Genomic DNA, 25,267 nt, shown 5'->3' with positions numbered 1-25,267 from the left:
GCTTCTTCTCTCTGCTGCCAACCATCTCCTTGAACCCCTTCCCCCTTCTTTCTTCCACGTTAATCTCCAACAAGTGCAAGAAGCTCTTGGACTTCTTTGCTACCAAGACTGATGCCATCTATTCCACTGGCTCTACTACTTCTCTGCACCCCCTTTCTCTTGGAATTAGGCCAAACTTCACCTGAGGATCCCGCTGCCCTAGCCCTGAAGCCTCGTTTTTTTTCTATCTTGCCCCCCCCGCATGAGCTCTCCAAGCTTATTTCGTTCAGGAAATCCATCTCCTGCTCCCTTGACTCCATTCCCACTAAACTACTGACTATCCAAATAGCCTTCTAGGCGATGTTGTGAATGATTCCCTCTCCTCAGGTACTATTTCCAACACAAAAAAATCTACCCTTGACACCTCACTCTTTGCAAAGTATTGCCCCATCTTCAACCACCCTTTCCTCTCCCAAGTCCTATGTTGATATCTCTTAAGTTAATTGAGTGGGCAAAGATCTGGCAAAGGAATATAGTGTGGGAAAATGTGAAATTGTCCATTTTGGCAGGAAGAATAAAAAAGAAGCATGTTTTATTTTGAGATACAGCACTGAAACAGGCCCTTCGGCCCACCGACCATCAACCACCCATTTATACTAATCCTACATTAATCCCATTACCCTCTCACTTCCCCACCTTCCCTCAATTCCCCTACCACCTACCTATACTAGGGGCAATTTATAATGGCCAATTTACCTATCAACCTGCAAGTCTTTGGCTGTAGGAAGAAACTGGAGCACCCGGCGAAAAGCCGCGCGGTCACAGGGAGAACTTGCAAACTCCGCACAGGCAGTACCCAGAATCGAACCCGAGTCACTGGAGCTGTGAGGCTGTGGTGCTAACTACTGCGCCACTTGTGCCCACCTGACCCATGAATGCAAAGTGCCAGCATTATGACCCAAGCAATATCAACAGTGAACTTCTTTCAACTGACTGATAGAGAAGCAAGCATGGTATCTAATATTGTACACCACAACAAAGTCCAACAGTCAGCAACCAGAAGTGTGAACAGTTAATCTGAGACACTGAGAGAATGATTGTTGACTTTTATTTTTCTGAACTGTTCGTGGTTCGAAATTGATGCCATCATTACCTCTTGCCCATCTTCACCAAGTGAGTCGTGGGCGTGGCTTGCTACTTTTGATAGCAATTCAAGCAATCGGAGCAGAGTGTCACAGTTACATGGAGGCAGCAGATAAATCAGCAGCTGGAGGGTGGAGAACTGTTCCTTGTGATTCATTGCTGCATCAGATAAAACAGGAAGAAATCAGGACTTCATGAGATAGCAGAACCTTTTGTTGACATCCTATAAATCAAACCATGAGTTACCAACTTGGATATACTCTAACCCTCCAAAAACAAGCCTAATTGCCTTGAATTTATCCTTCAGATAGCTGCTTGGACATAATAGGATTTCTGACTGTGATTTGATTACATTTTTGAGGGTGGGGTGAGAGGTGAATATTTATCATTGTGAGATGTCAGCAGCTTAGGTCCCCAGTTTGGACATTTAGCATAAACTCCCAGGCTTAAATGCAGAGTAAAGTTCTTTTTATACTTGTACAGCAAGAATTTTTGGGTTAGGAATAATGCTGATTGGGGAATCAGAGAGAATCAGTAAGCAGCTCTATCAATTGGTTTCCCATGTAAAAGAACAATTTCATTTAATTAAGGTCTACTGAAAAAATATTAAGTTAATGAAGAAGAAGGAGGAATGCCTAAAGGTTCAATTTAAATGTAAGGGAGATAAGTCCCCAGGGCCTGATGGGATCTACCCCAGAATAATAAGGGAGGCAAGGGAAGAAATTGCTGGGGCCTTGACAGAAATCTTTGCATCCTCATTGGCTACAGGTGAGGTCCCAGAGGACTGGAGAATAGCCAATATTATTCCTTTGTTTAAGAAGGGTAGCAAGGATAATCCAGGAAATTATAGGCCAGTGAGCCTTACATCAGTGGTAGGGAAATTATTAGAGCGGATTCTTCGGGACAGGATTTACTCCCATTTGGAAACAAACAAACTTATTAGCGAGAGGCAGAATGGCTTTGTGAAGGGGAGGTCGTGTCTCACTAATTTGATTGAGTTTTTTGAGGAAGTGACAATGATGATTGATGAAGGAAGGGCAGTGGATGTTATCTATATGGACTTCAGTAAAGCCTTTGACAAGGTCCCTCATGGCAGACTGGGACAAAAGGTGAAGTCACACGTGATCAGAGGTGAGCTGGCAAGATGGATACAGAACTGGCTCTGTCATAGAAGACAGAGGGTAGCAGTGGAAGGGTGCTTTTCTGAATGGAGGGATGTGACTAGTGGTGTTCCGCAGGGATCAGTGCTGGGACCTTTGCTGTTTGTAGTATATATAAATGATTTGGAGAAAAATGTAGCTGGTCTGATTAGTAAGTTTGCGGATGACACAAAGGTTGGTGGAGTTGCGGACAGTGATGAGGATTGTCAAACGATACAGCAGGATATAGATCGGTTGGAGACTTGGGCGGAGAAATGGCAGATGGAGTTTAATCCGGACAAATGTGAGGTAATGCATTTTGGAAGGTCTAATGCAGGTGGGAAGTATACAGTAAATGGCAGAACCCTTAAGAGTATTGACAGGCAGAGAGATCTGGGCGTACAGGTCCACAGGTCACTGAAAGTGGCAACGCAGGTGGATAAGGTAGTTAAGAAGGCATACGGCATGCTTGCCTTCATCGGTTGGGGTGTAGAGTTTAAAAATTGGCAAGTCATGCTGCAGCTGTACAGAAGTTTAGTTCGGCCACACTTAGAATATTGCGTGCAATTCTGGTCGCCACACTACCAGAAGGATGTGGAGGCTTTGGAGAGGGTACAGAAGAGGTTTACCAGGATGTTGCCTGGTCTGGAGGGCATTAGCTAAGAGGAGAGGTTGGATAAACTTGGATTTTTTTTCACTGGAACGACGGAGGAGGAGGGGCGACATGATAGAGGTTTACAAATTTATGAGCGGCATGGACAGAGTGGATAGTCAGAAGCTTTTTCCCAGGGTGGAAGAGTCAGTTACTAGGGGACATAGGTTTAAGGTGAGAGGAGCAAAGTTTAGAGGGGATGTGCGAGGCAAGTTCTTTACACAGAGGGTGGTGAGTGCCTGGAACTTGTTGCCAGGGGAGGTGGTGGAAGCAGGTACGATAGCGACGTTTAAGAGGCATCTTGACAAATACATGAATAGGATGGGAATAGAGGAATACGGTCCCCGGAAGTGCAGAAGGTTTTAGTTTAGGCAGGCATCAAGATCGGCGCAGGCTTGGAGGGCCGAATGGCCTGTTCCTGTGCTGTACTGTTCTTTGTTCTTTGTTTGTTCTTTGTAACAGGGATTGCCTGCTTTCGGCCATGTTCCAAAGCCTAAGGTGACAGTGAGCAATGATGAAAGCTGGCAATCCCTTTAGAATTAAGTTTAACTTTTAGGCATTCTTTCCATTCACAAAAGATTCTGCCTTCTTCCTTGCACAAACTGGCCAGTGCAACCAGCTCACAATGACCAAGGACAAAAGCACACAAAATATGAATAGGTTTTGGCTAAGAGGATTTGAACCATATCTTACCAAGCATTATCATTAAAAGCAAACTCTATTGTACCTTAACCCAACTTCAGAAGTGAGCCTTCTATTACACAGGTATTACAACTCTGTTTTCCATACAAGGAACCATGTGTTATTTGCTATAGGAGAATGTATTTTTAGACATAGGCCGGAATTTTACGCCACCCCAATGAGCCAGATGGTGGCGGGGGAGGGGATGGCATAAAATGGAATGGGAGGCTTTCCTAACCCACTTTGCCTCCACCACCCTTTATGTAGTTGCCACTTAACAGCCAGTTAAGGGCTTTTGCCCGCCTCCACGCGGATTTTACGCATGGCAAGCAGGCATCCTGGAGCCAGGTGCCCGATGGAGGGCCGCCCCCACTTTCCCAACCACCCCCAGGACCCAACACACCCCCCTTCTCCCCCAATGACCACCCTTGCCTCGCCATGGCCCGACCGATTACCCTCGGTGAGGCAACCAAAACTCACCTTAAATCCCGGCTCCATGTCTTCCTCTGCAGTCGGCTGGGCTGCAGTCCCAGCAGTGGCCACCGCTCCCAGTAGTGTTGTTGGGACTAAGAGCTGTTGGCCTGCTGATTGGCCGGCAGATCAATGAGGTGGGGACTTCCTCCCTCATGCGGGTGGAAGTCCCGCCTCGGAACAATTAAAGCCTGGGGACCCATAAAATGCAGGATGGATCTTAAGCGAGACGGAAGAGGGTTCGCCACCGACTTTTACGTCGGTGGAAAGCTCCCGTCCGCCCAATGTAAAATCCAGCTCATAATCTGACACCTCAGTGTGGTAAGTTTAACATTTTAGAAACACAGTGACCAACATTTTAACAGATACGTTAACAAGATTAAATTCTTCAATATCAGTTGTTATCAGGAGACTGAGTGAGACCGGCAGAGTTTAAAAGTGCAGCGGGAAGGAGCGGTACTGAGTGAGACCGGCAGAGTTTAAAAGTGCAGCGGGAAGGAGCGGTACTGAGTGAGACCGGCAGAGTTTAAAAGTGCAGCGGGAAGGAGCGGTACTGAGTGAGACCGGCAGAGTTTAAAAGTGCAGCGGGAAGGAGCGGTACTGAGTGAGACCGGCAGAGTTTAAAAGTGCAGCGGGAAGGAGCGGTACTGAGTGAGACCGGCAGAGTTTAAAAGTGCAGCGGCAGCGGGAAGGAGTTTTGAAAAAAAAGCCAACAGTGATGTCACAGGAGAGCTGTAAGGTGATTGATTGGTGAGTCACTGCTGTTAGGGAAAGCTGTAAATAGCTGGGTAGGTATCTCAGTAAGAAAAGTTTAAAAGTTTAAAGTTTATTTCAAATATAGTAAGGAGTGTTTTTTTTTAGGGAGTTTTGTAGTAACGAGGACCAGGGAAGAAAGGCCCTAGAGTAACTGATTTTATTGGATATTAAGATCTTCCAGAAGGTTTAATTTAATTTAAAGGGTTAAGTCATGGCAGGAGAGCTCAAAGCCATGGTGTGCTCCTCGTGCTCCATGTCGGAAGCCAGGAACAATTCCAGTGCCCGAGACCAGCATGTGTGCAGGAAATGTATCCAGCTGCAGCTCTTGGAAGCCCAGGTTTTGGAGCTGGAGCGGCAGCTGGGGACACTGTGGAGCATCCACGAGGCGGAGAGTATTGTGGATAGCACGTATAGAGAGGTGGTCACACCACAGGTTCAGACCTCACAGGCAGGAGGGGAATGGGTGACCACCAGGCAAAGCAAGAGGACGAGGCAGGCAGTTCCGGAATCTCCTGTGGCTATTCCCTGCAAAACAGGTATACTGCTTTAGATACTGTTGGGGGAAATGGCCTCTCAGGGGAAAGCAGCAGCAGCCCAATTCGTTGCACCACGGTTGGCTCTGCTGCAAAGGGGAGAAGTAAAAAGTGTGGGAATGCAATAGTTATAGAGGATTCAATTGTAAGAGGAATAGATAGGTGTTTCTGTGGCCACAAAAGAGACTCCCGGATGGTATGTTGTCTCACTGGTGTGAGGGTCAAGGATGTCTCAGAGCGGTAACAGGACATTCTGAAGGGGGAGGGTGAACAGCCAGTGGTCGTGGTACACATTGGTACAAACGACATAGGTAAAAAACAGGATGAGGTCCTAAAATCAGAATATAGGGAGCCAGGAAGTAAGTTGAAAATTAGGACCTCAAAGGTAGTGATCTCAGGATTACTACCAGTGCCACGTGCTAGTCAGAGTAGAAATAGCAGGATATATCGGATGAATACGTGGCTGAAGAGATGGTGTGAGGGGGAGGGTTTTAGATTCCTGGGGCATTGGGACCGGTTCTGGGGGAGGTGGGACCAGTACAAACTGGACGGATTACACCTGGGCAGGACTGGGACTGATGTCCTAGAGGGAGTATTTGCTAGAGTGGTTGGGGAGAGCTAAACTAAAATGGCAGGGGGATGGGAACATTTGCAAGGAGTCAGAGGAGGTGGAATCAAAGACAAGAACAAAAGACAGTAAGGGGAATAAGAAAAGTGATCGGCAGAGAAATCAAGGGCCAGAATCAAACAGGGCCACAGTGAAAAATTGTGGGAAGGGGACAAGTAATGTTAAAAAGACAAGCCTTAAGGCTTTGTGCCTTAACGCACGGAACATTCGCAATAAAGTGGATGAATTAATCGCGCAAATAGATGTAAATGGGTATGATATAGTTAGGATTACGGAGACATGGCTGCAAGGTGACCAGGGATGGAAAATGAACATCCAGGGGTATTCAGTATTTAGGAAGGACAGACAAAAAGTAAAAGGCGGTGGAGTTGCATTGCTGGTTAAAGAGGAAATTAACGTAATAGTGAGGAAAGATATTAGCTCTGACGATGTGGAATCTGTATGGGTAGAACTGGGCAAAAAACGTTAGTGGGGGTTGTATATAGACTCCCAAACTGTGGTGGTGATGTTGGAAATGGCATTAAAGCGGAAATTAGAAATGCATGTGATAAAGGAACATCTGTAATTAAGGGTGAATTTAATCTGCATATAGATTGGGCAAGTCAAATTAGTCACAATACCGTAGAGGAGGAATTCATGGAGTGTATATGGGATGGTTTTCTGGACCAATACGTTGAGGAACCAACGAGAGAACAGGCCATCCTAGACTGGGTATTGTGTACAGAGAGAGGAATAATTGACAATCTAGTGGTGCGAGACCCCATGGGGACGAGCGACCATAATATGATAGAATTCTTCATCAAGATGGATGATTCTGATTCTGAGATAAGGGTCCTGAATCTAAATGTAGGAAACTACGAAGGTATGAGGCGCGAGTTGGCTATGACGGATTGGGAAACGTTACTTAAAGGGATGATGGTGGATAGGCAATGGCAAACATTTAAAGAGCGCATGGATGAACTGCAACAATTGTTTATCCCTGTCTGGCGCAAAAGTAAAACGGGAAAGGTAGCCAAGCCATGACTTACAAGGGAAATTAGAGATAGCATTAGATCCAAGGAAGAGGCATATAAATTTGCCAGAATAAACAACAGACCTGAAGATTGGGAACAGTTTAGAATTCAGCAAAGGAGGACCAAGGGATTGACTAAGAAGGGGAAAATAGAGTACGAGAGCAAGCTTGCGGAGAACATAAAAACTGACTGTAAAAGTTTCTATAGGTATGTGAAGAGAAAAAGATTGGTGAAGACAAATGTAGGTCCCTTACAGTAAGAAACAGGGGAATTTATTATGGGGAATAAAGAAATGGCTGACCAACTAAATGCATACTTTGGTTCTGTCTTCACAAAGCAGGATACAAATATCATACCAGAAATGTTGCGGATCACAGGGCTTAGTGAGAGAGAGGAACTGAAAGAAATCAGTATTAGTGGAGAAATGGTGTTGGGGAAATTGATGGGATTGAAAGCTGATAAATCCTCAGGGCCTGATGGTATGCATCCCAGAGTACTTAAGGAAGTGGCCCTAGAAATAGTGGATGCATTGGTGGTCATCTTCCAAGATTCTATAGACTCTGGAACAGTTCCTACAGATTGGAAGGTAGCTAATGTAACCCCACTACTTAAAAAGGGAGGCAGGGAGAAAGTAGGGAATTATAGACCAGTCAGCCTGGCTTTGGTAGTGGGGAAAATTCTGGAGTCCATTATCAAAGATTTTATAGCAGAGCACTTAGAGAACAGTGGTAGAATCGGGCAGAGTCAGCATGAATTTACGAAAGGGAAATCATGCTTGACAAATCTACTAGAATTCTTCGAGGATGTAACTAGTAGAGTTGATGAGGGGGAGCCAGTGGATGTGGTTTATTTGGACTTTCAGAAGGCTTTCGACAAAGTCCCACATAAGAGATTCGTATGTAAAATTAAAGCGCATGGGATTGGGGGTAGTGTATTGCGATGGATAGAAAATTGGTTGGCGGACAGGAAACAAAGAGTAGGGATAAATGGTTCTTTTTCCGAATGGCAGGCAGTGACTATTGGGGTACCGCAGGGATCGGTGCTAGGACCCAGGCTATTCACAATATACATTAATGATTTAAATGAGGGAACTAAATGTAATATCTCCAAATTTGCAGATGACACAAAACTGGGTGGGAGGGTGAGTTGTGAGGAGGATGCAGAGGGGTTTCAGGGTGATTTGGACAAGTTGAGTGAGTGGGCAAATGCATGGCAGATGCAGTATAATGTGGATAAATGTGAGGTTATCCACTGTGGTAGCAAAAACAGGAAACAGATTATTATCTGAACGGCTATAATCTGAGAGAGGGGAATATGCGGTGAGACCTGGGTGTTCTCGTACACCAGTCACTGAAGGTAAGCATGCAGGTGCAACAGGTGGTAAAAAAGGCAAATGGTATGTTGGCCTTCATAGCGAGACGATTCAAGTACGGGAGCAGGGATGTCTTGCTGCAATTATACAGGGCCTTGGTGAGGCCACACCTGGAATATTGTGTGCAATTTTGGTCTCCTTATCTGAGGAAGGATGTTCTTGCTATAGAGGGAGTGCAGCGAAGGTTTACCAGACTGATTCCTGTGATGGCGGGACTGACGTATGAGGAGATATTGAGTCGGTTCGGTTTATATTCGCTGGAGTTCAGAAGAGTGAGGGGGGATCTCACAGAAACTTATAAAATTCTAACAAGGCTTGACACGTTAGATGCAGGAAGGATGTTCCCGATGGTGGGGGAGTCCGGAACCAGGAGTCATAGTCTAAGGATATGGGGTAAACCTTTCAGGACAGAGATGAGGAAAAATTTCTTCACCCAGAGAATGGTGAACCTGTGAAATTCACTACCACAGAAAGCAGTTGAGGCCAAAACATAGTATGTTTTCAAGAAGGAGTTAGATATAGCTCTTGGGTCTAAAGGGATCAAAGGGTATGGGGCGAAAGCAGGAACAGGCTACTAAGTTGGATGATCAGCCATGATCATAATGAATGGCGGAGCAGGCTCGAAGGGCCGAATGGCCTACTCCTGCTCCTATTTTCTATATTTCTATGTTTGTTCAAGATGGTGCAGTTCTGGCTTCAATAGCTAAAACAGTTATGAGGTTGCATCCTCGCTGAGGCCTCTGACACCCTAGGAGAGTAGATAACAGAGAAAAACTAAGAAATGTAACAAACAATTTTAAAGCACATCAGATAACGATGGAAAGGCACCTGTTGGGCAAAAGTTTGAAAGAGAGATAAAATGTCTCTCACTAACCAATCTTCCCTCAGCATCACAACCGAGAGCAACAGCTCAACATGTAGTGATATAGCAGGGACGAATGCACTATCTTTGTTAGATGCAGCATGAATGTTTTTTCTAAAAGAACTCCCCTCTCCTCATCGCATGGAGTCACTAACATATGCTGGAGGACACATCCTCAGGTATCAGTTGTCCTCTGATACAAGGACCAAGCAGCCATTCTTTATGCGTGAACCTTGAAAATGAATATCTGTAGGCTATTCCACTATTAAGGGCATCACAGTCAATCCTGATCCTATCCTTATCTTACAGCAACAAAAATGCATTTTCTAGAAGGCGACACCGTCCAGCAATCAGAGTCCGAAACTCTAGCTGAGTTTTCCTCTTCAGCATACTGATACCAATTGCAAAACTCCAAATTCACCCTCAGCTTAGATTAATTAACTCAGCATCTCAGTGATCAGATCTGAAACCTCCTTCTTTGTATCTCCATTTGAAGGAAATGGAATATTTTAAAATGGAAATATAGTGTTGAATTGTATTATGTGCTTTGCTGACAATCTTACTGTAAGCTGAGTGGCTTCATCTCACTTACACAAAGTGTTGATGAAGGCTGAGTAGAGCTCCCTGGGGAGAAGAGGGTCTGGCATGTCCCGCAGGAACTCTTTCAGTAAGGCCGCCACATCATGGACACTCTGCTCTTGGTCCAAAACCACTTGCAGACCTTGATCAAACTCATCTCGCAGCTAAAAAACACACGCACATAACTGGGTCAAAGGATTAAATATTCAGCATTCCCTTCAACAGCACGAATTCAAAAAAAAAAAATGAGTTTCAAACAGATGTTCTTAGTGCTGAATTCTATTGGCTGACTCATTCACAGGTCAACTCATTGGTTGGTCACAAATGGTTTTGGTTAAATATCACAAAACATATTGTTTTACCTCCTCTAATATTCTTCCCGATTTCCACTCTCCACCCCCAGCCCACTGCCTCTTCTCTACTGAAGGCAGTGACAGACATTCCTAAACCTTACCCAAGTTGTAGCCATTTATGAAATACATCATTATGTGTTTTCAGGCTATTTTCTCATGGTGGGATTAAAAAGAGCCTGAACCTACCCTCAGCCAATAGTCACACAAGAGTCAGGACAGGAATCCTGGCGAATTTTTCCTCTCATTAATCTGTGGTGTCCCAGTTGAGATCTGTTAACTCAGCAAAGACCAGGGATTGAATTTTATGCCTGTGGAGGAGGTCTCAAGGCTGGGCCTGAAAGCCAGGATAAACCCTCCCTCAGCCATTCAGGGGAAACTCCCCACCTTATTTTTCGGCGCTCGGGCAATTAACTGCCAGGCGGGAGCCCGTCTCCACTAGCTGCCAGCCAGGAGTGTGATGGAATACTCTCCACTTGCCTGGATGGGTGCAGCTCCAACAACACTCAAGAAGCTCGACACCATCCAGGACAAAGCAGCCCGCTTGATTGGCACACCATCTACAAACATTCACTCCCTCCACCACTGACACACAGTGGCAGCAGTGTGTCCAATTAACAAGATGCACTGCAGCAACGCACCAAGGCTCCTTAGACAGCACCTTCCAAACCCGCGACCTCTACCAACTAGAAGGACAAGGGCAGCAAATGCATAGGAACACCACCACCTGCAAGTTCCTTGCCAAGCCACACACCATCCTGACTTGGAACTATATCGCCGTTCCTTCACTGTCACTGGGTCAAAATCCTGCAACTCCCTTCCTAACAGCTCTGTGGGTATACCTACTCCACATGAACTGCAGCGGTTCAAGAAGGCAGCTCACCACCACCTTCTCAAGGGCAATTAGGGATGGGCAATAAATGCTGGCCTGGCCAGCGACGCCCACACCCCATGAATGAATTTTTTTTTAAAATCAGAAAGCTAGCAGCTCTTCAGTTTCGGTAGTGGTGGCCACTGCCGACACTGCAGCAGACATGGAACAGCCAGCATGAAGGAGACCCCAGAATCAAGATAAGTTTGTGGGGCTCACTGGGGCCAGTCAGATGGGAGGTGGGGTCTTCCTGAGGGGGTGGCCCTTGTTTCCAGGGGTCCCTCCATGGGCACAGGGTGCCCGATCAGGAGTTCCCTCAAACTCAAGCCCACGGGGAGGCTGCCAGGTTTTGCTGAGTGGTCACCACACATGGTGGAGGGATCACCCTTCGCTGATATTTTACCAGCAGTGGTGGGAAGAGGCCCTTAAGTGGCCCTTAATTGGCCACTTAAGAGCCTCAATTGGCCTCTGGGAAGTCCTCGACTTTCCCTGCCCCTGGTAAAATTCCATGGGGTCGGGAAGACAATGGGCATTCCACGCCCACTTTGCTTTGCCATTTTATGCCCCCCCCCACTTTCTAGCAGGTCCCTAGAGGGCTGGTAAAATCCAGCCCCAGGGATCAAACCATGGATCCATGGTTTGTATTGATCAATATCACATCATTCGAGTAGTTTCTTTTTGCATACTGATTGCATTTTATTTCCTAAGGCAGATTCTTTCATATTTGACCATAGGTTTCCTCGACTTTAAAAATCTCAAGCTTGTTTTAAAATCCCATGGCCTCGCCCACCTATCTTTGTAATCTCCTCCAGCCCTACAACCCTTCCAAGATACCTGCGCTCCTCCAATTCTGCCCTTTTGAACATTCATGATTTTAATTGTTCCACCATTGGTGGCTGTGCCCTTTTTCTGGAATTCCCTCCCTTACACCTCTCTGCTTCTCTATTCTTTTTTCCTTCTTTAACACTCCCCTTAAAATTTACCTCTTCGCAAAGCTTTTGTCCACCTGCCCTAATAATCTCCTTTCATGGCTCAGTGTCAAATTTTGTTTTATAACACTCCTGTGAAGTGCCTTGGGATGTTTTACTACATTAAAAGTGCTATATAAATACAAGTAGTTGTTGGTACACTATAGAGAAGCACCTCACTTGAGTGATCCAAATAACAAAATATTTGCCTTTGTATCCTAATGCTTTGCTCCACAGTATTTCTGATTGAGGCACCTGCTTCATTGTATTTACATTCTGCTGGTGTTAAGGATCGTCAGCCATAACTCATCATAAGGATTCTCTTGGTTTTCCAGTATCCATCTGTTCAGGCGACCGGAGTCATCTATTAATGCAGGCACTTTGGACTGCCATCTGCTGAAAGCATCATAAGTGCTTACTGGATAATGAGTAATTACTTGCATCATGTTTCTGCTGTCAAACATCACCTGAATAACTGAAGGTAAACTGCACAGTGATCTAGTCAGACCACATTTTGAGTACTGTGCCCAGTTCTTGTCACTGAGACACAGAGAGATAGTCAGCTCCTGGAGAGGTACAAAGAGCCACAGGGACGTTCCCTGACCTTAGAAGTTTGAGTTATGAGGAAAGACTAGTGAAAATTGAATTCATCTGCAAAAGGAGATATGTGGATGGTGATCTTACAGAAGGATACAAGATTGTATGTGGTATGGAAAAGGTAAATCTGGAAAATTACTTCAAAATAACATTTGAAAATAGGTCAAACAGCTAAAGGCTCAAACTAGTAAAAGACAAATTCAGGCTGAAATCACTAAATTTCTCTGCGCACAAATATTGATCCACACATGGAGTGGATTTTCAGGCAGAAGTGAAAATCTTGGAATCATTTAACATCAAAATTGATGTTGCATTGGTGGGATGTTTGGTCAGTCAAAATAGATGAGCTAAGATGGGCCGAATGGACTTCTTCATTCACATTATATGATGCTCTGAATAGAAGCTTTTACTTTTCATGTAGATAATGGGGTTGATGATAAGCCTTGATGCCATCTATTATGCTTTAGACTCTTGAACATCCCTACCATTTGGTGGAAGTTCTGTTGTCTGTCTAGCTGTCATTCAACAGAGAAAATAGTGAAAGAATATAACATTTGTATCTTGCTTGGTTATGAAACTTCATGGACAACCACTGCTTTAGAGGGATACCTGTACATGGCCTTTGAGTCTCTTATTGACTCTATTAGCTCTTGCATTTTATGCTCTAACACTGTGGTATAGGTACCCTGGGAACCTACAAGATTATGTAAAATAAGTGAATTTGTTTCATACAGAAGACCAGTTTATATTATCTGGCATCCACGTCACTCAAAATACACTCGGTAGATTCTGCTTTCCTTTTTACCTGTCGTACTCTTTTCTTGGAACTTCCAACTCGGAAAATACCAACTGTCTGAAGACCTGAAAATAAGTAAATAAGGAACTTTTAAGAAGTAATTTTTGTCAGGTGAGCTTCAGAAATGATCAACATTCATAAAAAGCTGTCAGAATCTAGAATATTCCATATGTCTTGCAGACATATTAACCAAGTATGTTTCCTCTTCTCTGCTGTAACATAAGGGTTTAAAGAACTAAATTGAACTGGCTATTGGACAGAATGGTTCTAAATTTCAATTTTATATTTAAGTGGAAAAGCAAAAAGGTAGAGTAAGCAGCTTGGAAAGGAAAATAAGCATTAGTTGTTTAGAAATTAAGAAGGTAGGAAGGTTGAAGGAGGCGAGAAGCAGTGCTACACAAATGAATTTCTTGCCCAATATCATAGCACTAGATTGTAAGGAGTTAAATAGAGAAGTGATCCAAACAGATTTGCTTTGAAATAAGACTCAGAATAACAATGAATCAGTTATATTCGTGAGAGACCAGCAAATAGTGGAAAGAAAATTTGTAAACAAATTAAAGAGGCAAGCAATAAAGTCATAAGTGTTGGACAATTTAATTATGCAAAGATAAGCCAGGATAGGGAACATGCTTATTGTGAAATGCAAGGTTGTTTTGCTGCATGTTCAAAACTGTTTTCTCAGTCAGTACTCAAACAACGAAGGAAGCAGTACTTGTTCTTGTTCTGGGTAATGAAGCAAAATAAGTAGGCAGCCTAAAGGTAGAAGAATATTTGGAAAATATTTGGAAAATAGTAACCAAAATATAATTAGGCTCAGGACAGAAACAGAAAAAGAGAAATTTAGGACAAGGATAGTCTACTAGAAACAAACACATTATAGTGAGATAAATAGGTACCTTGAACAGATTAAATGGAAGAAAAATGGTCAAATAAATTAAATAATTAATTAAATTGTTAATTTCATTAATTAACAATGGAAAATATGTAAACGGGAAATGGAATAGCTACAAATCAAGTACATTCCAGGAAGGAAAAAGGAATGTATCAAAGGCTGTGTCCCCTGGGTGAACAGGAAGACTGGATCAAAATTTGTGCCCACAGGGCAGATAACAAATATAAAAGACATAACAAATATAAAGACTGCAGACAAACTACAAGAGAGGAGATCAAAAAAGCTTAGCAGGAGTTCGACAGGCAAAGACAGAGTATGAAAATAGAATGGCAGTCAACATAAAAGGGAAACCAAAGATCTTCTACCAGCATGTAAACGGTAAGCAAGTAGTAAGAGGAGTTGTGGAGCCTATTAGGGACAGAGAGGGTAATATATGCTTAGTGATGCATAGCAAGGCTAATATACATAACGAGTACTTCGTTGCGGTGTTCATGAAGGAAATGGAGGCTGACAAATTATCAGTAGAAGCAGAAACAGTAGAGGCAATGGATAGGATACAAATTGAGAGGGGGGAAGTACTAAAAAGGCTGGCTAAGCTTAGGGTAGATAAGTCACCTGGTCCGGATAGATTGCCTCCCAGGTTGCTAAAGGAAGTGGGGTTAGATATAATGGAAAGGCTTGCCATAATCTTCCAATCTTGGCTGGATATGGGGAAGGTGCCAGAGGATTGGAGAGTGGCAAATGTGACACCCTTATTCAAGAAAGGCTGTAAGGTCTGTGCTAGCAGCAACAGTTAATTTAACATCAGAGGTTGGTAAGGTTTTAGAAACTATTAGCAGGGAAAATATCAAGGGGCACTCAGAAAGCTATGAGTTAATTAACGACAGTCAGCATGGATTTGGAAAAGGTAGATCATGGTATCAGGTCAAACATGGGCAAGGAAACTTCCTGCTAATTACCACCTACCACCCTGCCTCAGCTGAAGTATCAGTACTCCTCCATGTTGATCACCATTTGGAGGAAGCACTGAGGGTAGCAAGCGCGCAGAATGTACTCTGGGTGGGGGACTTCAATGTCCATCATCAAGAGTGGTTCAGTAGCACCACTACTGACTGAGCTGGCCAAGTCCTAAAGGACATAGCTGCTCGACTGGGTATGAGGCAGGTGGTGAGGGAACCAATAAGAGGGAAAAACATACTTGACCTCTTCCTCACCAATCTGCCTGCCGCAGATGCATCTGCCCATGACAGTATAGGTAAGAGTGACCACCACACAGTTCTTGTGGAGACGAAGTTGTGTGGCACTACACCATGCTAAATGGGATAGATTTCGAACAGATCTAGCAATGCAAAACCCACTCTACCATTACCATCAAGCCAGGAGACCAACCCTGATTCAATGAAGAGTGCAGGAGGGCATGCCAGGAGCAGCACCGAGCATACCTCAAAATGAGGTGTCAACCTGGTGAAACTACAACACAGAACTACTTGCATGTCAAACTGCATAAGCAGCATGCAATAGACAGAGCTAAGCAAACCCATAACCAACGGATCAGATCGAAGCTCTGCGGTCCTGCCACATCCAGCCGTGAATGGTGGTGGACAATTAACCAACTGGAGGAGGTGGCTCCACAAATATCCCCATCCTCAATGATGGGGGATCTCAGCACATCAGTACAAAAGATAAGGCTGAAGCATTTGCAACAATCTTCAGCCAGAAGAGCTGAGTTGATGATCCAACTCGGCCTTCTTCTGAGGTCCCCAGCATCACAGATGCCAGACTTCAGCCAATTCGATTCACTCCGCGTGATATCAAGAAATGACTGAAGGCACCGGATACTGCAAAGGGCATGGGCCCTGACAATATTCCGGCCATAGGACTGAAGACCTGTGCTCCAGAACTTGCCGTGCCCCAAGCCAAGCTGTTCCAGTACAGCTACAACACTGGCATCTACCCTGCAATGTGGAAAATTGCCCAGGTATGTCCTGTACACAAAAAGCAGGACAAGTTGAACCTGGCCAATTACCGTCGCATCAGTCTACATGCGATCATCAGTAAAGTGATGGAAGGTGTCATCGACAGTGCTATCAAGCGGCACTTGCTTAGCAATAACCTGCTCAGTGACACTCAGTTTGGGATCCGTCATGGCCACTCAGCTCCTCATCTCATTACAGCCTTGGTTCAAACATAGACAAAAGAGTTGAACTCAAGAGGTGAGGTGAGAGTTACTGCGCTTGGCATCAAGGCAGCATTTGACCAAGTATGTCATCAAGGAGCCCCAGCAAAACTGAAGTCAATGGGAATCAGCGGAAAAATGCTCCGCTGGTTGGTTCGAACCTAGCGTAAAAAGAAGATGGTTGTGGTTGTTGGAGGCCATTAATTTCAGCTCCAGGACATTACTGCAGGAGTTCCTCAGGGTAGTGTCCTAGGCCCAAACATCTTCAGCTGCTTCATCAATGACCTTCCTTCAATCATAAGGTCAGAAGTGGGGATGTTCACTGATGATTGTACAATGTTCAGCACCATTCGCAACTCCTCAGATACAGAAGCAATCCGTACAGAAATGCAGCAAGACCTGGACAATATCCAAGCTTGGGCTGATAAGTGACAAGTAACATTCGTGCCATACAAGTGCCAGGCAATGACCATCTCCAACAAGAGAGAATCTAACCATCTCCCCTTGACATTCAACAGCATTATGATCGCCAAATCCTCCACTATCAACATCCTGGGGGTTACCATTGACCAGAAACTGAACTGGAATAGCCACATAAATACCATGGCTACAAGAGCAGGTCAGAGGCTAGGAATCTTGCAGCGAGTAACTTACCTCCTGACTCTCCAAAGCCTGTCCACCAAGTACAAGGTACAAGTCAGGGGTGTGTTGGAATACTCTCCACTTGTCTGCTCCAACAACATTCAAGAAGCTCAACGCCATCCAGAACAAAGCAGCCCGCTTGATTGTCATCCCGTCCACAAACATTCCCTCCCTCCACCATCCACACACAGTGGCAGTAGTGTGTACCATCTACAAGATGCACTGCAGCAATGCTTCACCAAGGCTACTCAGGCAGCACCTTCCAAACTCGTGACCTCTAACACCTAGGAGGACAAGGCCAGCAGATGCATGGGAACACCACCACCTGCAAGTTCCCCTCCAAGCCACACACCATCCTGACTTGGAACGATCTCGCTGTTCCTTCACTGTCGCTGGGTCAAAATCCTGGAACTCCCTTCCCAACAACACTGTGTGTACCTACCCCACATGGACTGCAGTGGTTCACGAAGGCAGCTCACCACCACCTTCTCAAGGGCAATTAGAGATGGACAATAAATGCTGGCCTGGCCAGCGATGCCCACATCCCGTGAAACGAATTTTAAAAAATGACTTGGATCTTGCAATACAGATTAGAATCTCTAAATTTGCTGACGACACCAAACTTGGTGGCGCGCCAAACAGTGAGGATGATATGAACCAGCTGCAACAGGACATAGATACAGTAGCAGAATGGACAGAGAGGTGGCAAATGGAATTTAATACAGAGAAGTGTGAGGTGATGCATTTTGGCTGAAGGGATAGGGAGAGGCAATGTGTTCTTAATAGCACAGGTTTAAAGAGTGTGCAGGAACAAAAGGACCTTGGGGTGCATGTCCATAAATCTTTGAAGGTGGCAGGACATATTGAGAGAATGGTTAGCAAAGCATATGGGTTCTTGGACTTCATAAATAGAGGCACCCACTTGAGGTAGGAAGTTCTGACTAATAGAGCTGCCGGCCAATCAGCGGGCTGGGGCAGCTCTTAGTCCCAGCAGTGCCACCGGGAGCGGTGGCCACTTCTGGGACTACAGCCGGCCCAGCTCAAAAAAGTCGGGCAGCCAGGAAGGCAGATAAGTTTTGGTTGCCTCGTCGAGGGTAATCGGTTGGGCCTGGCGAGGCAAGAGTGGTCGATTGAGGGGAGGAGGGCATGTTGGGTCTTGGGGGTGGTTGGAGTAGTGGAGAGACGGCCCTGCGCTCATTAGATGGCTTCTCTTGGTCCTCGGCTGCCCGACCAGCCACGTCTAAAATCCGCATGGAGGCGGGCGAAGGCCCTTAAGTGGCCATTAAGTGGACACATAAGGGCCTTGATTGGCCTGGGGTGGCTGGGCCGTTTTTCGCCCCCGCCACCCTACGTAAAGTGACAGTGGAGACAGGATCGGGACGGGAAGGCCTCCCGGAGCCCCCCACATAATTTTACGCCATTCTCACCACTCCCCCCACCCCCCTCACCCCGCCACGCTCTTTGGGATGGTGTAAAATTCAGCCCATTAAGTACAAAAGCAGGAAAGTTATACTGAAACTCTATAAAGCTCTGATTAGGTCTCAACTGGAATACTGCGTCCAGTTCTGGTCACCACACTTCAGGAAGGATGTGAGCGTCCTTGAGACGGTGCAGAGGAGATTTACCAGATGGTTCCAGGGATGGAGGATATTAGTTATAAGGGTGGGTTGGCAAAGTTGGGTTTGTTCTCCTTAGAACAAAGGAGAGTGAGGGAAGATTTAATAGAAATATGCAAGATTATGACAAGCTTAGATAAGTTAGACAAGGCAAAGGTGTTCCCATTAACAAATGATACAAGGACTAAGGGACACAGATGAAAGTTTTGGGCAAACTTTGCAGAGGAAATATGGGGAAGCATTCTTTTATGCAGTGGGTGGTAATGACCTGGAACTCACTGCCCACAAGGATGTTGGAAGTGGAGATGATCAATGACTTCAAGAGGAAGTTGGATGTCTACTTGAGAGAAATAGACTGGCAGGGCTTTGAGGATCGAGCTAGGGAGTTGGACTGACAGCATAGCTCCGTAGAGAGCTGGCATGCACTCGATGGGCTGAATGGCCACCTTCTGTGCCATAAATAATTCTATGACTATGAGGAAAAATCAGCAAAAGAGCATGGCTGACAATGAAAAAGATTTCTATCGGAACATTTATGTTCTTACAAGTTTTGTATCTGCCTTAGATACTGGGAGAAAAATAGGATAAGGCCTGAAAACAAGCAAGGGGATCATGATGCATGATTAACCCACCTCCACTTGTTATGATGCAAGCAGTACACAAACTTTGATCATTTATATGATTGCAGCATGCAGTCAGCATGGAGCATGCTGCTGAGTGGCTGTATGCCTGAGGAGGGACGCAAAATCATGAGAGGCTAACATGAGTTCAGGCTAACCTGCGCTACTTAAAGTAAGCCTACATCTCTTAAAAAAGAGGTACGTTGTGGCTGCAGCAGGTGCTGGAATTCATTGCACATGTGACTGTGACCTGGGAAAGACACAGGAATGGAACAACATAACACAGAGTGGATGCATTGGTTTTCTGATGCAGCACTGGAGGCCTTGGTGTATGAGGTGAACAGGAGGAGAGAGGTTCTCTATCCACAGAGGGCCAGGAGGACCTCCAGACAGACACTCATAAAGCAATGGGAGCAGATAACTGTGCGGATCAATGCCAGCAGTTTGGCCCCAAGGACCTAGATGCACTGCTGAAAGAGGATCAATTACCTCATACGAGTGAATGCATTTTCAGATGCCACATTCCAACAACTGCACCACTAGCCTCACACACTCCTCACGCCCATCACTCATGTTCCAACAATCTCCATCAATCATGACTCATACATAATGTTCATCATTTCACCTCACCCTCAAACACTTAGCACTACTACAAGTCTCACTTTCCCACTTCTCAGCTAGAACTCACTGCCAGGTATTCAGCCATGACAGCCATATCATCCAGACACATTGTACCACACTCATTTTCCTCTCTCGTGCAGGACAGGGCGGCGCATAACTGAAGGCAGCAACATCTAACTGGTGGGGGACAGGTACAGCTGCATGTCTTCATCCCGATGAAGGAGACAGGGCTCACCATCATTGGAGTGGCCATGACCTCAGTCATGGCCCGCCAGTGGCAGGGCTGAAAGGATTGAAGATGGCGGTATACTTATACCTAATCCTCCTTCTCACATTCCACTTCCCTTTATTCACGCAGTCTCTTCTGATTCCCAGACTGCACAAGGTCTACGCATGCACCTCTTGCTTTGACCACCATCCCCATTCCACAGTGGCTCCCGCCCTCACTACAATCCTATTTTTGTGTCTTTTTCCTTTCAGGTACACAAGAACTGCCAGCTAGCTAGGCAGTGGTACAGAAGCATGTAGTCGAAGAGGGAGAAGAGAATGATGAAGATGAAACACCATCATTCAATCACACACTCGCAGCCACCAGCTCAGATACTGACACTGGAGATACTTTGGAGAGTAGCATAGAGGCAGGATCTGCACATGATGAGTCGCTGGGCAAAACCCTTGAAGTGAGAACCAAGGCATTCACCATGTGCCACACCACTCCCTGTAGACTTCACCAACTTTAAGTAGCAGTACAAACCACTAATCACTTCTACTAATTCAGTTACAGTCAGTAGAGGTCAGTCAGCAACTAACCTGAAAATAGTTGGTGATCCTTTTAGATCATGCTGGTGAGAGTATCTTTCCTGCTGCTGAATGCATGTGCAGCTGTGTAAGGTTAAGAGAGGACAATAGCTGGAGTGTTTAGATCAATGATGGCACATCAGTGTTACACGTTGACTGGAGCACAATCTGCCTACTCTGCATTCTGCTGGCACATGTTCCTTACGCTAATGCCCTCACCAAAATGACAACTGGTGCAGCCTGCACAAGAAGTGTGCACACATGGTGCACTAGCCATTTTGCACACAAAACTGCCCCAGCAGCGCTGAAAAAAATGGGCACTATGAAGCCAAATGTTGTGGTCACTGTCCCAGCTCCAGTGGTGCTGGTCAGTTCAGTAAGTGGTCAGTGTGTATTTCATTCAAGAGTGTAACTGTACTGCCAGTTATCTAATTATACAGTAGGATAACCTCGCAACCCCCTGTGATCCAAGATAGATATTGGGGGAAATTTTAATCTAAAAAAACGAGTCGGTTTGTGTTGGATGGAGGGTTAAAGGCTAGGAAATCTATTCCAGACCTAAATCAGTCTCCAATCTGCCCTTTTCCGGCTTTAACTGAGGCTGGAAGTTGGGCGGATGACCAACCTGACCCAAGGAGGTAGTTTGGAACATTAAATATGAGAATGAGGCTCACAGTCTCATTGTCATTCAGGTTTGCAATTTTAACTGCTGTCAATTGGGTTTCCCAAGCACCAGGAAACCCAGTAGTTTCATTGAGGCATGTACTTGGTGGATTCAGGAAGCATGCCTTTACACCTACCTCCTGGATCCAGGGCTCTGCCTGAGGAGCAAATTAGAAAAAAAAATGGTATAGGGGCAAAGGTGTCAGCGAGAGCCCTGCGTTGTCTCCTCTGGGGAAGGCTCACTGGATCAAGTGCCAATTAGGCACTTAAGTGGACAGTGGCGGGCCTTCCTCAGGACCCCAGCAGTGGAAGTCTTGCCTGCTGAGAGCTGCCAGCCAATCAGAGGCCGGCAGCTCTTTAACTGAGCAGTTGCCGGTACGGGACTCACCAATAGCCATGGATTGCTGAGGGACCCAGGTCACAGGTAAGTCAGGGTGGGAGGGGTTTTGTGGGGTGGGGGTCGTGGGGGAGAGGGGTAAATGGGGCCGGCAGCAAGGGCAGGAGTGTGGCGCTCAGCAGGCCCCACACTTCCCAATGCCGAGTCCCTCGTTCAAGCACTAAGAGCAACCCCAGAGCCGGCAAGCAACCCACAAGGGTTTGCTTGACGTGCTCCTCTTGGGCTGACTATCTCGCCTGTCACTGGGCTAATTCCATTCAGGATGAGGCCCTTAATTGGGCATTAATTTACAATTTAAGGGCCTCAATTGGCGGACTTAATTTGGATGGAAGCAGGAAGATGGCGGGGTCCCCCAAACCTGATGTGGCGGAGAGCATAAAATTTCCCCCAGGGCGTTTTGAATATGGAATTCTGTGCCAAAAAAAGAGATTCAACTGAGTTCCTAAGTACTTTTAAAAAGGGATTAAAATAGCTGCATGATAAAGCGAAATATTAAATGAGCAAGAGAGCAGGATTGACTCAGCAACAAGCCCACTGATAAATCATTGATCGGGAAAGGAATCAGTCACTGTTTTCACAGACAAAGAGACAAAGAGGCACATGGGGGGTCAGGCAGGTCTGAAGGACCTCAACCTCATCTCAACCTCATAGTCAAAATCTGAATGGCCGGCAGCTCTCAGCAGGCAAGACTTCCACTGCCGGGGTCCTGGGGAAGGCCCGCCACTGTCCACTTAAGTGCCTAATTGGCACTTGATCCAGTGAGCCTTCCCCAGAGGAGACAACGCAGGGCTCTCGCTGACACCTTTGCCCCTGTACGATTTTTTTTTCTAATTTGCTCCTCAGGCAGAGCCCTGGATCCAGGAGGTAGGTGTAAAGGCATGCGTCCTGAATCCACCAAGTACATGCTGACCAGGAAATGCTCAGTGAAGCCACTATGTAGAAAACACCTGGACAGCCTTGATGGGTCAAGTGGCCTAATTCTGTTACTATAACATTCTATAGGGTAGAAACTCAACTTGGACAGTTACACAAAACAAGCGGATCACTCTGGCCGTCCATTATATGACTTGCCTGATGGTCAATTATCGTGAAGTCACTGGAACTGATTATTGAGCGGGGAGTTTAATAGAAGGATGATGTGAAACTGCCCATTATCTTCCAACGCCCAAGGTGAATTTCTACTCTTTATGTTTTGAGTCACTACGAGAGATAAAATATGAACACTAGTAACTGCCATCTTTGTTATCCACTACATTTTTTAAGTTTGAGAAACAAATACTACTGCATTATGTACTTGCTTTGCTCCTTCCTTTTACCTCTTTCCCAGTTTATTATCATGTGTCTTTAATCCCCTTCAATGCTTGTTCTTTTTTAACATTCTGTTTTTTCTTGGGACTTCAGTATTGTGGATCATATTCCTCTTTCAGCATTAATGTGCAGCTATCAATGACCTGATTTCTGAGAATGCTACTTTGTTTGCATACCAATTATTACAGAAAAAATTTGGCATTATCATATTTTTATTAAAAGATGAATTTCACCTCGGATGCTTTTAAATCCTTTATAAATTATTTGCAAGGCAGCATTTTCCTATTTTCAGGGAAAAAGGTACAGAATTGTGAAATTTGATTTCCTCCCCCCAAAAATTTGAAATGGCAGATAATCAAAATGGAATTGGAATATTTCAGTTAGCACAAACCTGAATATTTGCTGATTCACTTTAATAGAAGTGCTGATGCTTATTGCTGCTTACCATATTTTTCAATGTGCTGACAGCACTGCTGCACTATTCTGGGGACCTGCCGGAAGATGGGGTTCAGACTGAGCTTCTTTTTGGTCTTTGTTACACTTTTCCTTTCCAGTTCCACTGGTAGAGAGAGCTGTAGGGCTTCCAGCAGTCGTGACTGATTGTCATCCAGATCAGTGATGGAGTCAACAGATACTGCACCCTGCAAAACAAGTTCACAGAATTCATTACACATTTCAGCAGAGTGACTGAAGATAGCAGTTCTAGAAAATGGCTAGCTAACTATGGCGAGGCAAAGAACTCTCAATGGAATCCAGAATATTTGCCACAAAGAAAATAGCAATGGGGGAAGGAATGTGGAAATCCTTATTGCACCACTGATAGTATACGTGGAGTTGGGATTCTCTATGACTGATAACCTATATCTTACATCACATCTACTGCCACTAGGACTGCTTGGAATAGGTATCTTTATTTAGATGGCACATGCATCATGTGATGTGGTTGGGAGGGAGAGAGTGACCTGAAGCTTGGGGTAGATCGGGGAATCCCCAGGATAAAATGGGAGAACTCAATGAGGTATGGGTCTGAGAGTGTGTCAGGGCTACTGGTGCATGAGAACAATCAGTAAAGAATCAGGAGAATTGAGAATAAGACTTGGGAGATGTAAACTCATGAAAAGTCATGGAATGGGACTTGGGTACACAAGGTACAGAGAACACAGCACTGGGAGGCCTGGAGATAGAGAGCATTTGGACTGAGGGGGCACTCAGACCAGTGTGCACTCGTGGCAAGGCCAATAAGCACTGGAGCAGCAGTGAACACTCAAAGGGAAAGTTGTGAGCACTTAAAGGAGCAGTGAACACTTGAGGCAGTGAGCGGATACTAGGGAACAAGTATCAAAAATGATTGAAAGGAGCAATTAAAGATAGAAAATGCTATCCTGTCTTCAAATTGTCAATTTTTTAATGGACTAGTGGAACAACAGCAATCAGATAGTTGGACCTGACCGATGGAATGGAATGGCCACAGATAGAAGGAAACCACAACTAGTATACAAAAGGAACATCCAGTCAAAGACAGACTAGAGAAAAGAACTGAGCCCCAGCCAACAGAGAGAAGAAGGACGAATGAGAATTGACAAAAAATGGGCATTGCAACAGGAAGTTGAATATAATACTTTGCAAGATTAATGATTGTGATTGTGCCTTTCCAAATATAGCTAACCTAAAGAATTGCTGTGTTTCTGTTTCCTCTGTTCTCAAGCTAATTAAAAGATTGTTGTAACAAAGTGGTGGATATCTTCTTTTTTAATTTCAATTTTTAAACAATATTTTCAGCTGAGAGTGAGATTGAATTATGGAAGACATTTATTCAGTAATGTAAGTGATGTAAGTGTCAGTGATGTCTAATGGAGCAATTTTCTATTTTTGGTATACAGTTCCTGCATTTGCTATGCCACTAAGTTATAGTCAGCATTCTGACCCACTCAGTTAAAATCACACGGTGTCATTGAGCCCCCATTTGAATGTATTCATGAGTCACACCCCTTTTTCTGGTAGGAGCATTTCCGACCTTAGTGGACTGCAGATTCAAAATGGCGTTCAGTGCGTTCCCAGCAGGAAAGAGGCATTTAGACAATTTTCACAAATTTAACCACTCGCCCACACTTTTTTCGTTGGCTGGATGGGATTATAAATGG

At 45.0% G+C, this 25,267-nt stretch overlaps 1 protein-coding gene across 3 annotated transcripts in view; it reads right to left on the bottom strand.

The window, feature by feature from the left end:
• The window catches only part of arhgap36 (Rho GTPase activating protein 36), a 325,482-nt gene that overhangs the window by 27,842 nt on the left and 272,373 nt on the right, over positions 1 to 25,267 (bottom strand). For all 3 annotated transcript variants that reach the window (XM_068047533.1, XM_068047531.1, XM_068047532.1), the window contains exons 5-8: positions 23,572 to 23,767; positions 13,400 to 13,455; positions 9,822 to 9,972; positions 1,133 to 1,281 (exon numbers count right to left, since the gene is read on the bottom strand). In XM_068047533.1, the coding sequence (XP_067903634.1) occupies positions 1,133 to 1,281; positions 9,822 to 9,972; positions 13,400 to 13,455; positions 23,572 to 23,767 (552 nt within the window). The remainder of the gene's footprint in view (positions 1 to 1,132; positions 1,282 to 9,821; positions 9,973 to 13,399; positions 13,456 to 23,571; positions 23,768 to 25,267) is intronic.

The sequence above is a fragment of the Heterodontus francisci genome, chromosome 15 (assembly GCF_036365525.1).
Source record: "Heterodontus francisci isolate sHetFra1 chromosome 15, sHetFra1.hap1, whole genome shotgun sequence".
Classification (NCBI taxonomy): domain Eukaryota; kingdom Metazoa; phylum Chordata; class Chondrichthyes; order Heterodontiformes; family Heterodontidae; genus Heterodontus; species Heterodontus francisci.
This window is presented reverse-complemented; position numbering and strand designations above follow the sequence as displayed.